We start from the raw sequence: 20,950 nt of genomic DNA, 5'->3' as shown, positions 1-20,950 counted from the left end.
ATATCTTACAAACATAAAATGGAGTGACAGTGCAAACCGTGACAGTGTTTCATAGCACGGGTAGACTGGTTAACCTGCCTAAAAACTTTTCAAATAACCAGTATCAACTTGACTATATATTTAAAAACTGTAACATTTGCAAATCTGGTCCTAGTTACTTTTAATCAAGAAGACAGAGTGCTTTTCAGTTGGATATTTATTATGCTGAAATTTATTAAAACTTGCAGTTCAGGGCTGAACCACAATTTTTCAAATAGAGAAGCAGAGCGATGACATCACAACATAATATTTCTACCTTGATGTCGACCTTCAACTCTACATTTATTTTGGATTGTGAATGAAATGGTGCTGCTAACTGTTGTTCATTCTTACTAAAAAAGTACAAACCACAAGATCTGAATTACCCCAAATGCCTGGGCAACTCTCCAATTTCTTAATCTACTTTAACTCACATTTTTACTTTCACAGACCTCATTTAGGAGTATAAATTAGCATTGTAATTATTAGTTTATTCATACTGCTATCCTGCGTACAAAATGCAGATGTATGGCCTAGAAGCAGGAACTCTTCCTCTACGTAAAGCATCCATTCACTCCTTTTACTATAATAATCTTACTGCTGCATGCCCCCGTTAAAATGAAATGCTCTTTGCTAATTTTTATGTTGCACTTTGGCAGTGGCCAACAGTAGAACCCCAACACCCTAGAACAAGAGTAGTTATAACTCTTAGAAACAGGAAGACTAGCATCCATTCTCTTGAGGTACCAAAAATAGGAAAGCTGTTCAAGACATCAAACTTTCTAGACAAAGCAACAAAGACATGAACATAATGCAGCAGGCATTATCAAGTCAATATTAAAGAAAGAAAACCTCCAAAACAATATTACCAAAGAAGAAGAATTACGAATTCTATGCTAACTGGTTTTCGAACAAACTACAGGAACTGATTATATAAAACTGAAACATGAAACCCCTGTAAGAAGTTTGTTTGCTAGTGTGACCTTTCTTAACTTCTATAATGGTGAAGTTAAACACCAGAAGACTTCATTTATAAAGTTCAAGGATTTAACCAATCATTGCCACTTGACTTAAGAAGATCTGCATAAACAATGTTTAGATGTCCATGTTGAAAATAAGACTGACATTCACCTTATAGAAATGTTAATATCAAATATTTCCTACTGGAACAAGGAAGCTACACAATTTTATTTAAACTGACACAGACCGTGACAGCATCATCAACCTATCATCTTTCAAAAAGCAAATATAGTTCGACTAAATTTTGTATGGTAGTACGAAAATAGCCTGTATTAAGTCCCATACTTTGTAAACATATAAGCAACCGTGCAAACAATCAGAAAAACATTTCCTAATAAACTTTAAGTATGGAACATCTTTTCAATTCACAAAAAAAACCCAGACAAACAAAAAACCCAACAACCACAAACTTCCCTTAGCTGTAACTCTGCCAGCCCTTTAGTGATAATGACACTAAGCCAGAGTTTGCATATCTGGGAACTGAACAAAGGTGTTGCACTAAACACTAAAACAGAGTTGATAGCATTTCCAACACACATTTTACAAAGAGACAGAAACAAATGATTTGTTGCTAAACAACTTTGAAAAAGGGAATATCAATCTACTAAAACTGACAGATATGCATTATACAAAAAGCTACTGGAAGGCAGTCAAAAGGAGACAAGTGTCATGCATAAACTCATGTTGAACAGATCCCCCAGACATGAGGAAGATAGATCTGTTAGACTGGATTAAGATATATGCTTGTCTGTCCACTGACTTCAAAAGAAATACTCTGCTGCATCTGGCAAATATGCCCTTTAATACTCAAAGTAGATGTTAAACTTAAAAGTTCAAACTCTATTAACAATTTGAGTAAAAAATTGTTAAAAGACATCTGAAGGTTTATTAACACAAATAAATCTTATTTCTTACAAATGTATGAACTGCAGCATTTCCATAAAGAGGGTATTTTTTTTCCTCCCAGTTACTTTTACATAACCTCAATGATGATATATTCTAAACTATTGCACTTAGACATGACTAAACATCATTCTTTTGCATGCTACTAAAAAGACTCCAGAAAGGTGTCAGATGATGATCCAGTCTGATGTTCTATGCTAAGATAAGCAGACATGAAGCCAGCGGCTGACCTGAAACTGCAAGTATCTACTATTGTAATACAAAGAGAGGTTTTTGGTTTTTTTTTTAAATCTTGTTGGTTATGGATTCTAACTTAAAAAACAGCAGCACAATGATATTGCATTCAAAATGAGCCATAAAGAGAAAGAAAAACTCATACAGTTCATAGATTTATGTTCCTGTGAAGATATGGAATAATGCATTACGATGCATGGACATTACCCAACATAGAAACCTAAAGGGAAATAACAAAAAACCCTTCGCATTAAAATTGTGATTACTGTTTGATGCTGCGATTATATAACCTGGTCAGCTCCATGCATGCAGCTGCCTATCAAAAGGGGGAAAAAGTCAACACTCCCTCTCCATTTTCTGTGCAATTAGCATAGTCAAAAGACCAATATTCACTCTACTCAAGGTAGTATAAAATATTATGTTTGCCATATAATCAGGGAGCACCTCCTACACAATACGGGCTCTCCGTTTCACTGATTATAGACTTCCCTTCTTAACTATGACCTCAAAACATCACTTTGACAATAAACCTAATTAAAATAAAGCTCTTCAAGACGAAAGCATAAAGCTTGATTTTCTATTAAAGAAATTCTCATCCAGCAAGTCCTTTTTGAAGGTTAAAAACGAAAAGTCACCAAGACTTCCTTTTTCAGCTGCAATATGAAAATTGCTTTCTGTTCTCCAAAGCAGCAGTACAGTTCAGTGATTGAATTCACTTTTCTGCACAGATGAAAAGCATCCAACTCTAAACAGTACTGCTGAATTGAAATAATGCCCCAGTGTTACAGGAAACTATAATAAATGTTATTGCTCAAACATTTCTTCTTTTTACAGTACACTTTTCCTTGAAGAAAAATCCCTCAGTTTTTTAGTTTACTAACATAAAATTAAAAAAAAGTTAATGAAAATTTAAATATTAGGGATAATTTTCCATTACTAGATAAATCTGCTCCAGTGATAACTTCCTTAATGAAGGGAAATATTACAGTTGGTAATTTTTACTTGTAAAAATTTAGCTAAAAAATATGACAACAACTGTACAGTTGAACAAATTTACATACTATAAAAGAAAGTTTTTACATTTTTAGCAATATTTTATCTTGTTTGATATAAACCTTGAAGATTAATAACTCCACATTAAAGGTAATCTTAAACAATCCATCTAATTTCTTCAGCATGATTCAGTGCAAATTGCAATGTAGTTTTACTACAGAGACAAAAACTGCTGGTACTTCCAAGTTAAGTGCTTAATGAAAGAAACCAAGGTGCATAAAACAAACTGCAAAAAAAAATATAGAAGCCTTTCTTTTACTTGCATATTGTGCTATATTCAGATCAAGAATGTTTAAAGTAATGAAGGTAGTACTCTTTTAAAAGCAGTAAAACAAAAATATCATCTGTTTTGTCTATTATCATCTATCATCTATTACTAGTAGAATTTTCCTAACCAAACTATTGTTACAGTCGTTCTTAAACAATACCAGTGAATGAAGATTCCCATAGTTTAGGACCTGCCTGCTAAATACATACTCACACACATATATATATATTTCATGAACACAACAGTTTTAGAACAGTTCTCTTACAAGTACAAGTATACTTGTATTTTTTCACAGTCTAAAATTGAATTCAGTAACTTCAACATCACAGAATTACCTTTTCAGTAACTGAAATTATCTTAAGGTATAATAAGCACAGAAAAAGTATAATGTGAGGGGCTAGCTCATCACTTCTATAGACCACAAGCAAAAAAAATAGTACACTAAGAACACCACAGAAGAAGTAAAACGAGAAGAAAAAGAGCAAAAAAATCATGTCAGCAGCATGAAAGCCTCAGTTGTTGCTTTCAGTCATAAGTACGACATTCTACGAAGAGCAAAACCTGCTTTCAGTGATAGACAAGAAGAATTTCAGAGCTGCACTGAGCATTTTGTCTATGAAAGACCACAGCGAAATTAATTTCTCTGTTTTCAAATAAGTAAGTTCTATATACCTGCTTCAGAGAAGTGATCAGCTGAAGCAATACCTCAGCACAAAGTGAAAAGGCACATACTACATAGAACTCCAAACTACGTCTATGGCTTTTTGCACGTACTTGATCATTATGAAGGAGGACTCACAGTAAGGCTTGACATAAGAGACCACCAGCAATGCACAGTTATTTCCTTAAAGACTGTAAAGATGCGTGTAACACCTCAGAACTGGTGTTTATGAAAATAACAAGGAGAGAGAAGCCATGTGTGCTTTAAATGGGAAGCATGTATATAGTAATGCAGCTGTCTTATATGCTTCTTATACTCTTTCAAACTAGTCCTTACTGTTCTTTAAAAATACAGCTACTCTAACTCTCACTACTTAGTTTTTTTTATTTCATCTAGTCAAGAACAACAAAAAAACCCCACTTTCTAGTGAAACAGCTTTTTATAAAATAAATTTAGGAGACAAAAAGAATTTACTATTACCTCAAGGACTACTTTAATATCAATAAAATTCCAAATCAAGATCAGTAGAAAATTACATTAACTACATTGACAATGTTGATCTCCAACTTCTAGGTCCTGATTTCAAATAAGTGAAATATGAATGCTTTGTAGTTCTGTTAATGGTCATAGCCACTGAAATGTTAAAGTCTCCTGAGCTGTGATGACAACTCAAGTTCACTCTTCAGATTTCAGCCTTCTTTTTATAAATGCCTGAACATTTCCGCTTTTTTATGAAGCATTATGTAAGTCACTAGCATACTTAAGAAGTCAGCAGCTCTGTACAGACTACAGATATCAGAAAAAAGATACACCTTCACATACAAATTTATTTTGCAGTCCTCACGCAAAAACCAAAAGTGCTGTAAAAAGTGCTGCAGGTGAACAGTTACTTATTTTGTAGGAAGGCATTCAGTATTCATCCATTTAAGTATGAGTATTTTGGTTTTGCTGAGGACTTCAGCAATTCATAACAAATCAAAATACTCTGTACATCTCTTTTCCACTTGATATAGTGTTCTTGTATAAAAAAAATTTAAGGTAGAAACAATTGATCAAATAAAGATTAAATGCCAAGCCCCATTTTGGGCATTTGCATATGACTAGCATTCAAGCGAAGAAAACACTATCCTGGATCAAAAACTTCCTCCTGCAAAGAAATAAAAAGGTTGCGGGTAATGAAGGACTCATTATAGATTATCTTCTGTTCCTTATATTACAATAGTTAAGAAAAGAAAAGAGAGAGAGATTATTGTAGTGAACTATTCTCTTAAAACTACACCAACCATTAATATTGCTTTAGTAGTGAGGCTACTCAATACACAAATGTCTTTGTACTAAAACTAAGCAGCTGAACCAACTGACTTACCAAGTCATACATGTGTATGTGTGCATATATATTCACACAGAAATACATGTATATACATACATACACAGTGCAGAAGTCCAAACAAAAACTCCAAAGATTCAAACTGAAGATGCTTAATATAGCTTGTTATTTCCAACATGGCAATCCACTTAAGAGACACTCACACTCAATAACTACCAGAAGTACGAACAGATGCTTTAATGACAATGTTTGTAAATTGTAGATTGGAGTAACAGTCTTGAGATTTCTTTCCATTAACTATTTATTCATCTGTTTAATTCTCATTTTTCTTTTTAACATTTTTTGAACTTTATCTTCAATATTAAAAGTAAGAAACACTGACTATTAAAAAAACAACCAAACGCATACAAAACCCACTGTGAGCAGCAGGGAAAATAATATTACTTAACACTAGGCTCTAGAAATTAAATTACTATCATTACCTTTGCAACAGTTTTCTTTCTCTGATGCAAAAATTAAATACATCCTCAATAATTTGACTTGGAAAAAAACCAATATTTTAAAAAACAGAACTATTGCAGATTTAACTCTGTTTCCTCACAGACAGACAGAATATCAGATACCACAACAGTATGTGATTGGTTTATTTTGCATTCTAAATTTAATGGGCTATTACTTATCAAAGATTGACTATTTTAATAGAAGTTACCCACAGGTTACAGATTAAAATAATGTGGGTTTTTTTTCAGCTTTTAAACAAATTCTGGGCTTAGAAGGTTGATGAACTGAGCTCAAGATCAAAAAAAAAAAAAAAAAAAAAGAAAAAGAAATTCAGCCCTTCAAAATACCTTTGAGAATCTGACTTATGGTTCTTAAAACCTATTTTGGACATAAAGTGATCCAGTTACAGATGGTTATGTTAACTTTTAATGATTTTGATTCTGAAAAATATTTTGCAAAAATAAAATAGTTACCGTCCACATGCATGTGTGGGTAGGCTAAAATGGGATCTTAATTCAACATGTGACCCATGAATATACTGCATACATCTGAGAGAACAAACTAGATGGAGGTTTCCCCAGGAAAACTGGACATTACTTTTATGACTTACTATTTACCAGCAGCAAGGACTCTTCCCTGCATTATGGAAAACATGGATTAATTTCTGCAAGCAGTAACAGCAGGGGTAGGGGAGGCAGCTGTCACATCGCCATCTCCCAAAAGTTTCACAGTCAATTCACAGAATCTCTGTAATTGGACACTATAAAGATGGAGGCAGGAAGAATTCTCTTTTTTTTAATATATTTCCTATTTCTATTCCAGCTAAATGTTTCAGATGTCCTTGGTGTTAAGGGAGGGGAGAGAGGTGAGAATCACCTTTGTTAAAAAAAAAAAAAAACAAAAAAACACTTAAAATTATTGGGTGAGAAAATCTAGAACACAGTTCTGAACACTTCCAACAGACCTTCCAGCAGAAAGTCAAGAGGAAATTAATCTTCTTACAGAAACTCATCTGCCTGTTGTGCCAAAAAGAACCCAGAGTATTTCTTAGAACAGTCCAAAACAGATTAAGTTCTCATGTACATACATTCCAAACTACACGCCATGAGCTGAAGCATCCTCAGTTAAAACAACTTCCTGTGGCATAAGTTGATGATCATAATAAAAACTCTTTTTATTCATCGTTTTATCCTCAGACTCATGGCAACCAAGATGAAGAGCATTTAATTCTAGATTATAAACATATAACCTGGCAAGACTAAATTAGGTGCCCAGTTCTCACTTGCTTTCAGTGGGAACAGAGTGCAAAGCTTCAACATCTGTAAGACTGACTAATATCTCATATCTAGGGGCATATCTACATAGTGAATAAATACCTATATGGATGAAACACTGTGGCTCCACTGTCCATGCTTCCAGCAGGGACCAGCTTAAAGACAAACACTATGAGAGAGAAAATGTATTAGTGAAGGCTTGTGCCAGATTTAATGCGACTGGAGCACTTCCTGACTAGAGCCATTTCATGCCCAAGCAATTCAGAACAATTCAGAGTGAGCACTGAGCATTTTGCATCCTTTCAAGTAGATGTAACCTCAGACTGTGTGAAAAATATTGAGATATTTAACTGGAATAGTAAGTATTTTTACACCAAAACCCAAATCAATTAAAACTGTTTCAAAGTAAGAGAGTTTGATGATAAAGTAGCAAGTGAATCACAATTGCAACAAGAAATGATAGTAAGAAATTAAGTTTACAAAACACTAGAGCAGAACCTTAAAAAAAAAAAGTTCACTAAAAGCTTGGTGTTGATGAATAAAAGAAAATCCACCAGCACTGCAAACTACTTGGCCATGTGTGTTAAATATCAGCTACTACAATTCACTATTTGAAAACTGAAGTGAAAAACTGAGCAGAAGCCCTGACCTGTTCCTCCCATTCGAACAATGCTGCTAGCTGCTGCTCTCAGAACTATTGCATTCGTTGGTAGTTCCTACCATTGCAATGAGATTGTGGGCAGTCTCACTCCTCTCTCCTCCCGTGCTTTTCTGCCCAGTAGCAGCCACTCCTTGAAGATATACAAAGTGATGTTCCTAGGGTCTTAGCAGAATGTGAAAGTATTCCAGAAAAGATATGATTATGATTAAACACATATGCACATACTGTCCTGGAGATGTGATTCCCAGACACATCAGCCATTGTTTCTCACTGTGGTTAACTGCCAGTGTTTTGGAAGCTTTTTCTCTTGAAAACATGTTATTCCTTGCCTCTAACTTACTGTTAAATAATACGAAAAAAAAAACCTGTATGTAAGCCAGTACATATCCCAACAAATGTTAAGATTAGAATTAAACTGTGCTCTATAAACTCTTGTATTGTATTTCATTGAAGGAAATGAGAAAAAGAAACAACAGGGCATTATATATAGTGTGTTTCTGATTTTTGAGGGAAGGGAAAGAACACAGAAACTTGTTTGTTTTAACATATATATTATGCCATGAGATGTATCTACAAAAAGTGCTCATACATAGTGATTTCAATGTAACCAGATTTGTTCTATATGTACTATACTTCATTCATCTACTGGAGCTGCGTAACACACTTTTTTTTTTTTTTTTTTAAACACAGCATTGAAAAGTTCAAATTATTTCTGCCCTTCAACTCTCTCCGTAAATAAACAAAATTGTTACTTCATGGTTACTTGGTTATGACACAAAGCAACATTACATTTAATTATGTCGAAAGTTGTCCTGATATCATAACAAAGAATTACACTGCATTTTAGGTACTGGGAAACTGTCCTTAAGGTATTTCTTTTTATCTTCAATCTCTCTCTGATGCATTAGTGTAGCTAGCTTAGCAATAAGCCTTTGCTCAGGAAGATCTACTGCAGCATTTAATGCTACATTAAGGAACCATCACTGACAAAGGCTTAATCTCAGTAATAAGTTAGGGTACAAGTAATAATAAGAGGCTGTCTTAGGTCTGCACTAGGATTTTTCTATCCTCACCTACCTATTATTTACCAGTGAAAAAATTCAAGTGTATTAGACTGTTGGAAATTTTTCTGTACAGCTCCTTCCCCACTCCTCTCTTTCTTCTTTAAACTATAAAGTTAGGGGAAAACAAAGCATGAACTTTTAAAAAAAGCACAATAATTGTCAAGAATTAGTTAACACTTACTTTTTAAATGGGCTGGAATACTGCACATACCATACTAACACTTCCAAAACACCCATGCTTTCCAAACGTTCTGGTGGAAGATACAGTTCCACAGAAGAATTTGTGCACTATTGTATAAATCACTATACATGAGTAAAGCTTCACTGGAGAAGGCTGGCACATACTTTGCATTGATAACTGAACTAAGCTTTGGTCCTGTCAGAATAGATAACGTAACTGCTCTGTTCCATAAAGGCAGAATGATGGTCTTGAATTCTTTCAACTACTATGACAGCATAGCAGAACAGCTATGTAAAGCTCTAAGAGCTTTACACAGGCTCCACAAACCCAGCTGATAGGGAGACTACTTGTGGACTACCACAGGAACCAGCATCTCATGGGAAGCTGGAACATACAGCATCTGGAAAAATGACTTCCTGAACCACACACAAACTTTCCCTATTGGCTCACATGCACTTGAAAGTTCAATTTAGGTTTTATTTCCACAATCTTTTTTCACAGTAGTCTTTCTCTAACTGATGCCATATATACATATAACTTAAATTCTGCAACAAGTGATCATTTATATGGGAAAATATTAGCTTCAAGTTATTATTTATTTAGTCTGCCTTAAAGAGTGAAGCCAGCAAACAATAGTGTCAGGTAAGGCCTTACAAGACCTTAAAACAATATTTCAGCCCTGTGCTTTTAACCCCATCTGACATGATCAGTTTACAGATCGTTGCTTTATAATAATTCTGACAACTACTAAAAGATATTATAAACAAGTTAAACTTTCTGTTGATTTGCCTGGGTTTGAACAATAATTTCAGTGCAGAAAGGAAAGAAAAATTAGAAGTTTTAACAGAAGAGGAAAGGGAACCTGCCATATATGGTACTGTAAACAAAATATGAATTACAAAAAATTCCAAGAAGTACATAACATTGTTTCTCGAACACTGAAAAGACATAACTCACAGCTCAAATAGCTGAACTTTATCTGAGAAAAACAAATGGCAGTCTATTTTGTAACATCAGACTGCACATTTACAGCTTAGCAAGTAAGAACTGCCTACAGATGAATAGATCTGTAGCCACTGAATTAAAATGAAATTAAGGTGTCTGAACTGTGGTTAGGATGAAATGGAGACTTATGGCTGGTTTCCAAATACATAATATTACAAAATTACATAGACCAGCATTATTAACCCATAACACTGATCCTACTAACAATTGAGAAATTACTCTCAAAAATGTTCTCCCTCTTTGCTACTATTTGCCCATACAGTGGGTTGAAAAAGAAAGGAGAAAGAATAACTGAAAGAGGTAATTTTTTTTTTCCTCCACAGGCAGTACAAGGGAAGCTTTTAGAAATGATAAAACGGAAGAATGTGAAATATGTGACTGTACTATAACCAGCAGAGTCAGTTATAGCTGTATTGCAAGACTCATGAAAGCATATTTTTTCTTCAGCAATCCAACTCTGAGTAAAGTAAATAAATAAATACAGGAGAATAAAAACTTGTGTGTGCACGCATACACACATACACACCCCCACGCACAGAGGTTTCCAAAGATGTAGTCATTGACAACATCCTAGGAATAACCTTTTATTTTTTAATAATACTATGATTGTTAAGACAAGTCCATTTATTTCTTTAGTGTTTGTCTCCTAATATTGTGCACCAGTGGTTAACAAGCAAGTCAGACAGCTGGGTTCTGCTTAAAGTTATTTCTCCTCCACATGAGCTAGCCATGCAGCAGGCAGCAGGCCACTCTTCCCTTCACTAGCATTCTGACTCCCCCAGTTCTTCAGTAAATTGACTTAGCTTGCCCATAAGAAGGAAAATTCAGGTTTAGTCAAACTGAGGAATGAAACGTGTGATGTGTGATACCAAAGTATCACAAAAAGGAGCTGTACTGTGCCAGCTATAGTTTATCGTAATGCTGTATGTATGGCTCGGAGCACCAGGAGAGCTTTAAGATGTTTCCTTCCAGCAACAAACTTCTGCTTTTAATAGACCTTCTCTTATGGTCAGCTTCTCCCAACATATAATGCCAGCAAATGTTTAGACACCTTGCTCTTAAAGTTACCCAGACTGGCTTTTTTGAGTACTACATTTTTAGGCTTTTATGATCTGTTCACTACCAGGAGAGCTTAAAACTATGAACATTTTTGCTTTTTATATAAAATTCTCTGACTCCTTCCCCTATATGGCTTTATTTATTAAAAGATAATTGAAGTCAAATAAAGAATTAGGCATTCTTTTCCAAACCAGACAGACTTTCCTTCAAGTCTTTCTTAGAAGTATACTACCAGCTGACAAAAAAGCTTTACCTCCTTGAAAGCCTAGGACATGCATGGGGCAGTTGCACTTGTTGCAGATTAGGAGGTAGCAGATTCAGGTACGCAGATTTGAATACTCTTGCTCACAACGAACCTAATTTTGTTTAAGTAGTTCTACTGACCCTGACAGATATCCGTCATTGAGAAAGAATTATTCTAAGAACAAAAGGTGAGTTACCTGAAAGATAGAGGACAACTGTTCCACTAACTTACTTGGTATATTTTTAAGACATTAAATGACATCAGTTTTTATATTTAACAACTTTGAAATTTTCACCAAAAACCAGTTATTCATATAAAAGTTTTCCAACATACTTATTTCAGATTCTCTGGTTTTAGAGAATGAATATCTAGCCAAACTCATGGCTATTGAGATTATTCAAGAAACTGGTACACACCCCAGTAAGACTATAAAAATGAACAGTAATTATAATAGCAATTTTTTTGTTATTCAATTAGAAATACCATCAGGAAAAAAATCTTTAAAAAATCACACTAAATTTATAATAAGCAGAAAAATACTTGAATTAACCCTAAATCAAACAACAAATACTGCATAATCTAATGATTCAGCAGGGACTGCATCTGCCTTTGTGTTTACCAAGCACTTAGCAAAATGGTGCAGTCTTCTAGCAAAACTAGCACAATCAGTTAAGTGTTTACATCACAGGCAAAATTAATGATTCAGTTGCTGAATAGCTGCTCTAAGCAACAAACACGCTCGCATCACATTTATAGCATACCATAACAAGATTCATTGTTAAAGTCTCAAAGTAGAATTACACAGCTACAGAACAATCCCTTGCCACAAGGGAAGGTGCAGGACTTCTGTACTTTCAAGTCCTTTTCCCTGTTTTACACTGATGGGATTAGCTTGATAAATACTTTCTCCTTCATCTGCTGTCTCCCCTAGTGTGTTTAAACTGAATCAAATGCCCCTTACCTGTCTGTTATTCTGTTCTCTGGATGTTAGCTGAGAATGTGGTCAAAGGATCACCACAATTTTTGTAATTCTTGTTTTAAACAAAAAATAACAATAGCAGCTTTGTTCAGCAGAAAGAGGTTTTAAATCTTCTTCTGGATAAAATACATACCAGTTCCTTTGCTTACATATGGAGGCTTGAAGAATTTCACAATTCCATACAAATTCACTACAGTTCCATCTTTAAGATGATTCAGAGGTGTATACACATATTTTGGTGCAACAGACTAGAAAGACATGATAAAATTTGTGGACAGAAAGAAAATTATTCAAACAAACTTTCACCTAGAATTCTGTCCACCCATCAACACCCACTCTCAGATATGTTTTACCTTGTCTTAAAAAAAAAAAAAAAAAAAAATAATAATAATAATAAAGGTTATCTAACCTTTTCTCTCCCAGGTGTCCTGAGTAAGATTCTATCTTACCCATTTTAGACTCTCTAAAGATAGATAGATGGATAGATGGATATATTCCCACACCCCCTCTCCCAGGCTATGAAGCATCTAAGACCTATTTGATTTTCATTTCTTTCTCTGATTACTTCCTTGCTATAAACTAACCAGTCAATTCAACTAAGGTTGAACATGCCTGTCTAGGTGAATAAAAGTCATGATAATAAAGAATGTATTTTTTACTGATTGATTTTAACATCTCCATCCAATGGGCTTTTAAAAGCTGTAGCAGCACATACATCAATGATTTCTCAGCAGGGTCACTGCACAGAATCTCACAGCCATTGTACAAGTCTTCCTATTAAAATAGCACATTTGGAGCACTAAGGAAACTAAGGACTACTTTCTACTATCTAAGGACTATTCTCCCCTCAGCATAAGGTTACACAATATGCTGATGAGCTTCTTTAAAAGAACACCAGTTTTCCCAAACTAACTGAAAACTCTGGTTTTCAACTACTGTAACAGGAAAAAAAATAAAAAACTTCCATAAAACTGACACAAAGCCAAGTTTTATCATCTCCTGTATTGAATCTTTAAACTTATGTTAAGGAATAATAAACTCTCATATGCCACTGTCTATGCCTTCGATATGCTGTTTCCCCTAGATACTTAAATTAGGCAAGTAAAGTGGTATTCCAAATAGTAAATGTGAAGACCAGTACAGGAAGTCTGATTTTAAATCAAAGGAAGATACATACATTTCCATTTTTAAAGCATGAGCATATATTTTTCGTAAGAATTGAAGTTACCTTTCTAGTTTATTTCCTAAATAAAATAAATATTTCCTCAAATAAAATGCAGCCTATCTTTAGATCTAGATGGAAACTATACAACACGAGTAGTACTTTATCATATTTTACTCTATTTTTTAAGAGCTATTATAAGTGGCTGTTGGGATGAGAGCAGGAAAGGAAAATAAACAAGAAAGAAAAAGAATTCCACATTCCTATTTACAAGCAATTAAAGTCTGATGTGGTTTAAAGATATCTAGAAGATAAACTTACCACAGATGCAGTTTCTGAAGCAGCACTTGTGCTCCGTTTAGTATAAATCTGAGGAGGAAAAAAAAATGTCAAACTCACTGATTATAAAATTGAAGGCAATACAAATATAACAAAATCTGATGACGCCAAAGCAAATATTACAGAGACTCTTTACTTAATTGTCCTACCTGAAATAGCAAAAAATAAACCAAGTACTTCTGCTATTTGAATCAACTTTGACACTACAAAGAGTAAAATTTTTATCCTACAGAAAAAAAAGAATATCTCTTCCCATTCTATTCGGGTAACAGCTGCCTTAAATAACATACACATTTTATAAAACAGAAATGTACTTGGTTGAATATAAGTCAGTATTCAGAAGACTGAGGCCAAAAATTCAAAATGATACTAGTGACTTGCTTAAGAGAGAACATAAACAGTTTTGTTTTGTCCACTTCAATGCTCAGAACAGGCCTATTCTCAATGACTTCTGTTTAAAAGGTCAACGTAAATTCACAACAGAATGGCATAAATTCTCTTCCAAGAGAGTTCCTCGGTCTGGCTACAATGTGGCTGGCTCCAAGAGCTTATCTTCAGGGCAAGGTCTTTTTCAGAACCCGCAGTGGTGACTAGATCAATGCCCTACCCCAACACGGACCCACCGTGAAAGGAGAAACGCAGGGCTCAGCTGCCCTCCAGATGCTAGAGCAGATCTCTGCAGCAGCCAGCCTGCCTGCCTGCCAGACACGGGGGCCCACGGCACAGTCACGCGCAGGCACAGCAGCGCAGAATCCCATTAGGGATCTGGTATTGCTCTCCACCCTCAACTTCATTCCTGAAGCTAGATTTCCTTCCACTTATTTGTTTTAAACAGGCTTATAAATAGTTATAATTGAGAAAGTGAAGTACACAAAAGCTTAGAACATTTGTATTAATTCTAAGCGGTCAATGTCTGTGTCAGTAATTGAAATGCTACAAATACCATTTACAGTCAATGGAGAAAAACATCTCCCCGAGACAACCAACGTGTTCAGAGGACTGCATCTCTTCACTGGCTTTAGACTGTATGTCATGAAGTCCTGCCAATACTCAACTTGGGAAAGTGCCTAAAGTTTAGATAAAATGACTTTCGGCCACATTTGCTCAGACTCAGGGTATAGTTTTGCTGTATTTGCTTATGAATGCCCCAAACAATTTGCACTATAACCTATTTTAATTGTCCTTAAAATGCATTCCAGCCTTTAATTATCCACACAAATTAATTCTGGAAAAAAAAAAATCTTTCTGAAATAAAAAAAATATTTTTTCTTTTACTTAAAATTGTCAGACAGCAATTATACAGACAAAAGTTTGAACCTCGACTTCTGCACACAATTTATTTTAGCAAGACTCTTATATGTGATTTTGTGTTTAAGCTTTTATACTTATTTCTAAGTTGATTTCAAAATTCAGATGGTTAGGCTCAAAGCATTCACCATAGTATATTCCACCCATCATCCCCATAGCTAACTACAGGTTTCCAAATGAAGGAGACAATCTTAAATCCTTCAATACTCGAACCACTATAATGGCACTGTAAAAGGCAAAGCATAATGATACGAATTACAAACTCACAGCCCAGAGAAAATTAAAAATGGTAAGACTTCAGGCCACTCTTGCACCCTCGGCTTTGTCTGCATTACTGTTGTGTTATGCACAAAATGACTTAAACAACTCTAAGGGCTGTTTATCTACAGCTATCTAAGGGCAAATCTCTGCACTCAACATGCAGAAATTTACCTAGGAGGCCAGGGAGATAATCCAGGTCTGGCACCACCTTGCATCACCTCATCATTATATGCTTTGACACAATGCACTTCTCCTTAGATATAACCAGTCCTCTCTCTCAGTTTGTCATCTACTGAAAAATATTATTTTTCAGTGTGGTCTACTCTCCACAGAGTACTATCAGGAAGGATTTTCTCCTTCCTCATCCAGGCCTCTCAGAGTCTCAGGACAACACTCATGCCTACAACAACCACAGCATAGAGATAATATAGATGTTACTTCTAGCTGCACCTCATGACAAAATGGATGGAGATAGGTATTACAAGGTAGTACACACAGACACACACACACACCAGGTAGGTTCCTTACGAATACGCTACAGTAACCTGCAATACTTCAAATTCTACTAGATTTTGTTTCTCTTTGTAAAGCAAAAGATTAATGATGGTATTCAGAAAAAAATGATAAATAGAAAGCTGGACACTCACGTACATAAATGCCTGATCCAGCTTCTTCAGACACCTCCAGGTGGCAACCATGTCTGCCATCTTCTCTTGCTGTAGGCGATTTTGACAACTTAAAGCCAGCAACTACGAAGGTGTCCTATGGAGATGAGGTGATAAATAGATGACAAACACCATACAATAGATGATAAACACTGTACACAGTATCATGTACTCTATTTTAAAAGAGGATGTGATGTTAAATTTCACTCTAAAGGCTCAAAACATTCAAGAAGCAAAAAAAAGATATTCTAAACACAGACACAGAGTTTCCCTAGGTAGTTCCCCTACCCATGAAATTCATATTCCCAAACTGTGTTGCTGCCCAGCATTTTTTTTTCAGATTCTGCTAAAGTTTACAGACTCTTGATGCTACTGTGACTGAGTGCCTATTTTGACAAGGGTTGGAGAAGAAGAGTCGCACTGAAGAAAGAAAGAGAGGAATTACTTTTTAGACATACCAAAGACCAACTCTTTCCTAGGAAACTTAACTAATCTAGAAAAAACATCGCACATCTAACTAGTACTAAGAAAATTTTCCTTTCTCAGTGCTTATTTGTTGCATCATAGCTGCACTTAAAAATACTCTCCTTGCAGCAGCAGCAAGGGACATAACACACTTCTGTTCTGTCAATCTTGAGATTCTGGCACAGAAATGCAAAAATTGCATTTGTCACTGTATTTTTTGCTTGGTATAAAGTTCTTCAGACACCACAGAATGAACAAGAGAAAGGATGATTTAAGGAGTAAAAGACTGAAGTCCTTGAAGTAGCTCACCCTTTCAGTAGCAACCTTACCAAAAAAAAAAAAAAAAAAAAAGGGGGGGGGGAGGGGGACAACAGGGGTAGAAAATTGAAAACAAATTTAGGAGGTAGAGATGATAAACAAGGTATATGACCAAGTAGAAACATAACTCTGGGAACTCTGATACAATGTAAAGCTCCTTTCTAGTTAGCTGCTTTGGTACCAGAATGGTTCACCAGAGTTGTTCCGTGCAATCTAATTTTGAAAAAAACTTCCACACTCATGCAAACTGCCTGAGAACAAACACTTTAGATACAGAGCCTTCCTTCTGCTTGACCTTGTACCAAAAGCCCTTCCATAAGCTTTTACTGCATGACTTTTGTTCATGTCTTTATTTGATTACAACAAATAAAAGAGTTTTCTGATTAAAGTTGACAGTTTTAGCCAAATATTGCACTATGGTGGCTCTTTTTGTTATTTCAGCAATCTGACAATGCTACTCTAAATGATTTAAGATCCAAAACCTTAATGTTTTGTGCAAGAAAGACTGCTAGCTTAAGTGATGGGGATATATTTACTTATTAAAGGATTTGCCAAAAAATTGCTGTGAAAAACTTAAGTTTGAACAGACAGCTTAATACATGATAAAACTACTTAGGGCATGCTGATTTTCATGTAGTGTCATAAATGGAAATATCATGTACATTTCAGCTGTCTAAAAGATAATACACAAATCATCTTAAGTGTAAGACATACTCAGAGCTACACAATTAAGTTAAATTGGGTCAAAACAATTAGACAATTCCTTGCACGTGGAACACTCTACGAACATACATTAAAGTTGTTTCATTCTTTTCAGATACAGATAGAAACACACGCAAAAACACAAGCTGCAGGAAACTCAGCTGTTTTGCAGAAATCAGGTGCAGTACAGGTATTTGCTCTCACTGCTGCTGATGCTGTTCATAGTGTTCTTCCAATAGTGGAATCAACCTTAAGCTAAAAAGCCATGCCCTGCTACGCGTTGCTCCTGTTTCAGCACTTTATTAGATTACTAGCCACACAAGAGATTCTGGAACTTGGCTGCTGAGTCAGGATTAGAGCTCTGTATAGCTGACTTAACTTGTTCTCATTTGTCAGAAGAAACTTTAGAATTGCACACACTCAAGTGCTTACACAGGCTGATAATCAATGGATTTTTGGGGGGTAGGGGGTTGCGAGTAACATTAGATCATTGCTGGCTACTCTCATGTAATATGAAATGTGTAATATGACATTTAGAAGATGTGTAAATAGACTGTGCAATTTAAATGAGGGGAATAGCACTAACTTCAAAATCAAGATAGTTTTGTACACAAAAAGAATAGGCCTTTTTTCAGATTTTACATTAATTCTCTCTCAACTTGGACAGGCTGTGACTTGCAGTTCCTAAACCTGCTAAAAATTTACACAGGGTTTGTACAGTGTTTCGAAATTTAGTGCTATACTAGTTTCAAAAATATAACTTTTCCATTTCACCATGCTCATCCTGTAGCTAAGAGTAGTTATTAGAAGATCTCTTATTATAATTGGCTTGGAATCAAATTCATTTACATAAATAAGTGGATTTTCATGTCAACAGAACAGTATTACATTGCATGTGTATACAAACTATAAGATTCAAACTTTTTTAATATCTAAAAGAAATTCAATTTCTCTTATTCAAAAGAAAAGAACAATAAAGAAAAGGGAAACTTTATATTTTATGGAAGACTATTCTGTTAGAAAACCAAAAGACCCTTACAGGGAGAACAGGGAAAACATGGTCATTCAACATGGTCATTCAAGTGTTTGAGCATGAAATAACTTTTTTTTTTTTTTTCTTCTTCCTCCTCCTTTAGGCTAACTAGATAAAGCCCTTAAAGTACAGTACAGAAAACTACAAAACTGAAGTCTGAAAATGTAGGTAGCAAACAGTACTGAAGCATTGGACCTTGCTGGAGTTATTCTTCTTTAGTGGCTAATACTTTCTGCTTCTAATAATGAATTCCATGTCACATCTGCTAAATTGCAACTCTGCTAGTTTCAGAACTCATTCCATTCCCTCAGACTCACATTTTTCCAAAATTAAAATCTCATTTTACAAATGTGGAAAGTACTGTGAAGATTCAGATCACAGGGTAAAACTGAACACTAATCCCAGTGCACTCTGGCTGTTTGAAGCTTACTGTTTGCATGTTGTGGCTTCCTATGCAGGTCTCTGGTACTGATTCTTCTGATCATCTAACTGCTGCTCAGGGATTTATTCAAGATGTGTATTTTTATCAGAACATTACAAAACTATGAGTTCTTTAATTTTAAAGTGATTCTGGGTCTTGCATTTCTAGGAATATATTTGTTTGAGAACTTTTCCTTGACTCATTGCCAAAATTATGTGAAAATCTGTATAAGGACCATCATATAGTTTCACAAATCTGTTTTATATAATATCTGAGGGTTGGAAAAGAAAAAAAAAAATCTGACCCAAATGCACCCTACTCAATTTGCTGATCTTCAAGGCATATTTCTTTCTTTAGCATGGCGCATGACAAACATTTAAATACAGCTTTGACTTACAGCAGAATCCACTGAACAATGTCAAATTGAATACACTCTGATCTCCAGATGTTACCACCCAGCACAAAGCCCTTCCACATTGTTTTTTCAGGCTCACACATAAAGGGCTGAAAAGACCCATGCATCGATTTCAAGGTCAAATTGATACCACAAATTCTGAACAGGTTCTTTTAAAATGATTTAAGTAGTTTTTATTTCTTATGGCTGAATTCTTCTGAAAGAATTCTATCTGTGAAATCCCTTATTCAGGAATGCTTTTCCCCCCCCCCTTCACATAACCTGTGCTGGCTGAATGAGATACTATATGCAAATGGTGGAAAATGTCCTACAGATTATTTTTTGTTGTTGTCATGCAAACTTTCAACTTTTGTTAGAAAATGCTTTAGATTCGATGCTTTTGTTTTAGAAACAATGCTTTCTTTAGAAACAAAATTGTATCTCATTCAGTTGGGGACACAAGATCAGTTATCTCCTGATGGAAACCACATGGTAAATGATACCAGAAGAATTCCTGGAGGTACAATGAATTGCATGATTAAACAAGACTTCTGAAGGATTTTATAGATTTGTTAAAAATACAAAAAACATTTTTGAATATTTTAGTTCACAAATTATGCAAGTCAAAATAAGGCAAGATAAGAATGAGAAAGAGAAAAAAAAGATATGTACATAGGGTGCTGCTTCTGTTTCCCTGTGAAGATTTTGCCTGTACACATGATCCTGCATTTTTTTTTGAACTCAGTCACAACTGAGTCAAATAAATTTCTTCAACTATTTGCTAAACATTTATAACACTAATACTTCTTTTTTAGCCTTGCTTTTTATGGAGACAAATTTCACAATCATGTTGCCAGTCTGTCATACTCATTCTGTAATTTCCAAATCTCTTTACGGACTTCAGTCAAATCTGAAAAGTAATAAAAATCTTAAGAACAGTTACATCTCTGTTGAAGAAAGGGCCACATTAATATTCTTCCTGGATAAGATATGTTTTCTACTTATCTGAAGATGCAGTTAGTGTATAACGTCACCTGCTATTTGAGGCTACATGGCAAAAATAACTAAATTTTCAGTTCCTTCTCTCAAATCTATACACACAGACAAACAACTGAAAAACCCAAACCTATACTAATTAGACAGATTAACAACGTTTAAGACACAGGGGATTCAAAACTTTTCAGTGTCTAAAAGAACATAATTATATAGTAATTATAATATAGGTCACTCTATCTTCTTTAAGTGCCTCAGCTCTGATTGTAGGTGTATTTCTTGAAATTGTAGGTGTATTTCTTGAAATTGTAGGTGTATTTCTTGAAATAAGCCGCTTCAGTCCCATTTGCCTCATGAACTGATGTGTGCACCTTTGAAACTGATACCATTCAGAGTGTAAGCTGCTGTCCAGAAACAGCAAAAATCACTCTCGGGGA

The 20,950-nt window shown here is 35.0% G+C and overlaps 1 protein-coding gene across 4 annotated transcripts in view; it reads right to left on the bottom strand.

Moving 5' to 3' along the window:
* POT1 (protection of telomeres 1) overlaps positions 1–20,950 on the bottom strand; it is an 81,420-nt gene that overhangs the window by 42,686 nt on the left and 17,784 nt on the right. For 3 of the 4 annotated variants that reach the window (XM_026112999.2, XM_064506685.1, XM_064506693.1), the window contains 3 exons: positions 16,174–16,284; positions 13,936–13,983; positions 12,586–12,700 (listed from right to left, as the gene is read on the bottom strand). In XM_026112999.2, the coding sequence (XP_025968784.2) occupies positions 12,586–12,700; positions 13,936–13,983; positions 16,174–16,284 (274 nt within the window). Of the gene's footprint in view, positions 1–12,585; positions 12,701–13,935; positions 13,984–16,169; positions 16,285–20,950 lie in introns of all 4 variants that reach the window. The other variant, XM_064506696.1, reaches the window with a different exon arrangement.

The sequence above is a fragment of the Dromaius novaehollandiae genome, chromosome 1 (genome assembly GCF_036370855.1).
Source record: "Dromaius novaehollandiae isolate bDroNov1 chromosome 1, bDroNov1.hap1, whole genome shotgun sequence".
NCBI classification, from domain to species: Eukaryota; Metazoa; Chordata; class Aves; order Casuariiformes; family Dromaiidae; genus Dromaius; species Dromaius novaehollandiae.
The sequence above is the reverse complement of the archived record's forward strand: the minus strand, read 5'-3'. Positions and strand labels throughout refer to the sequence as shown.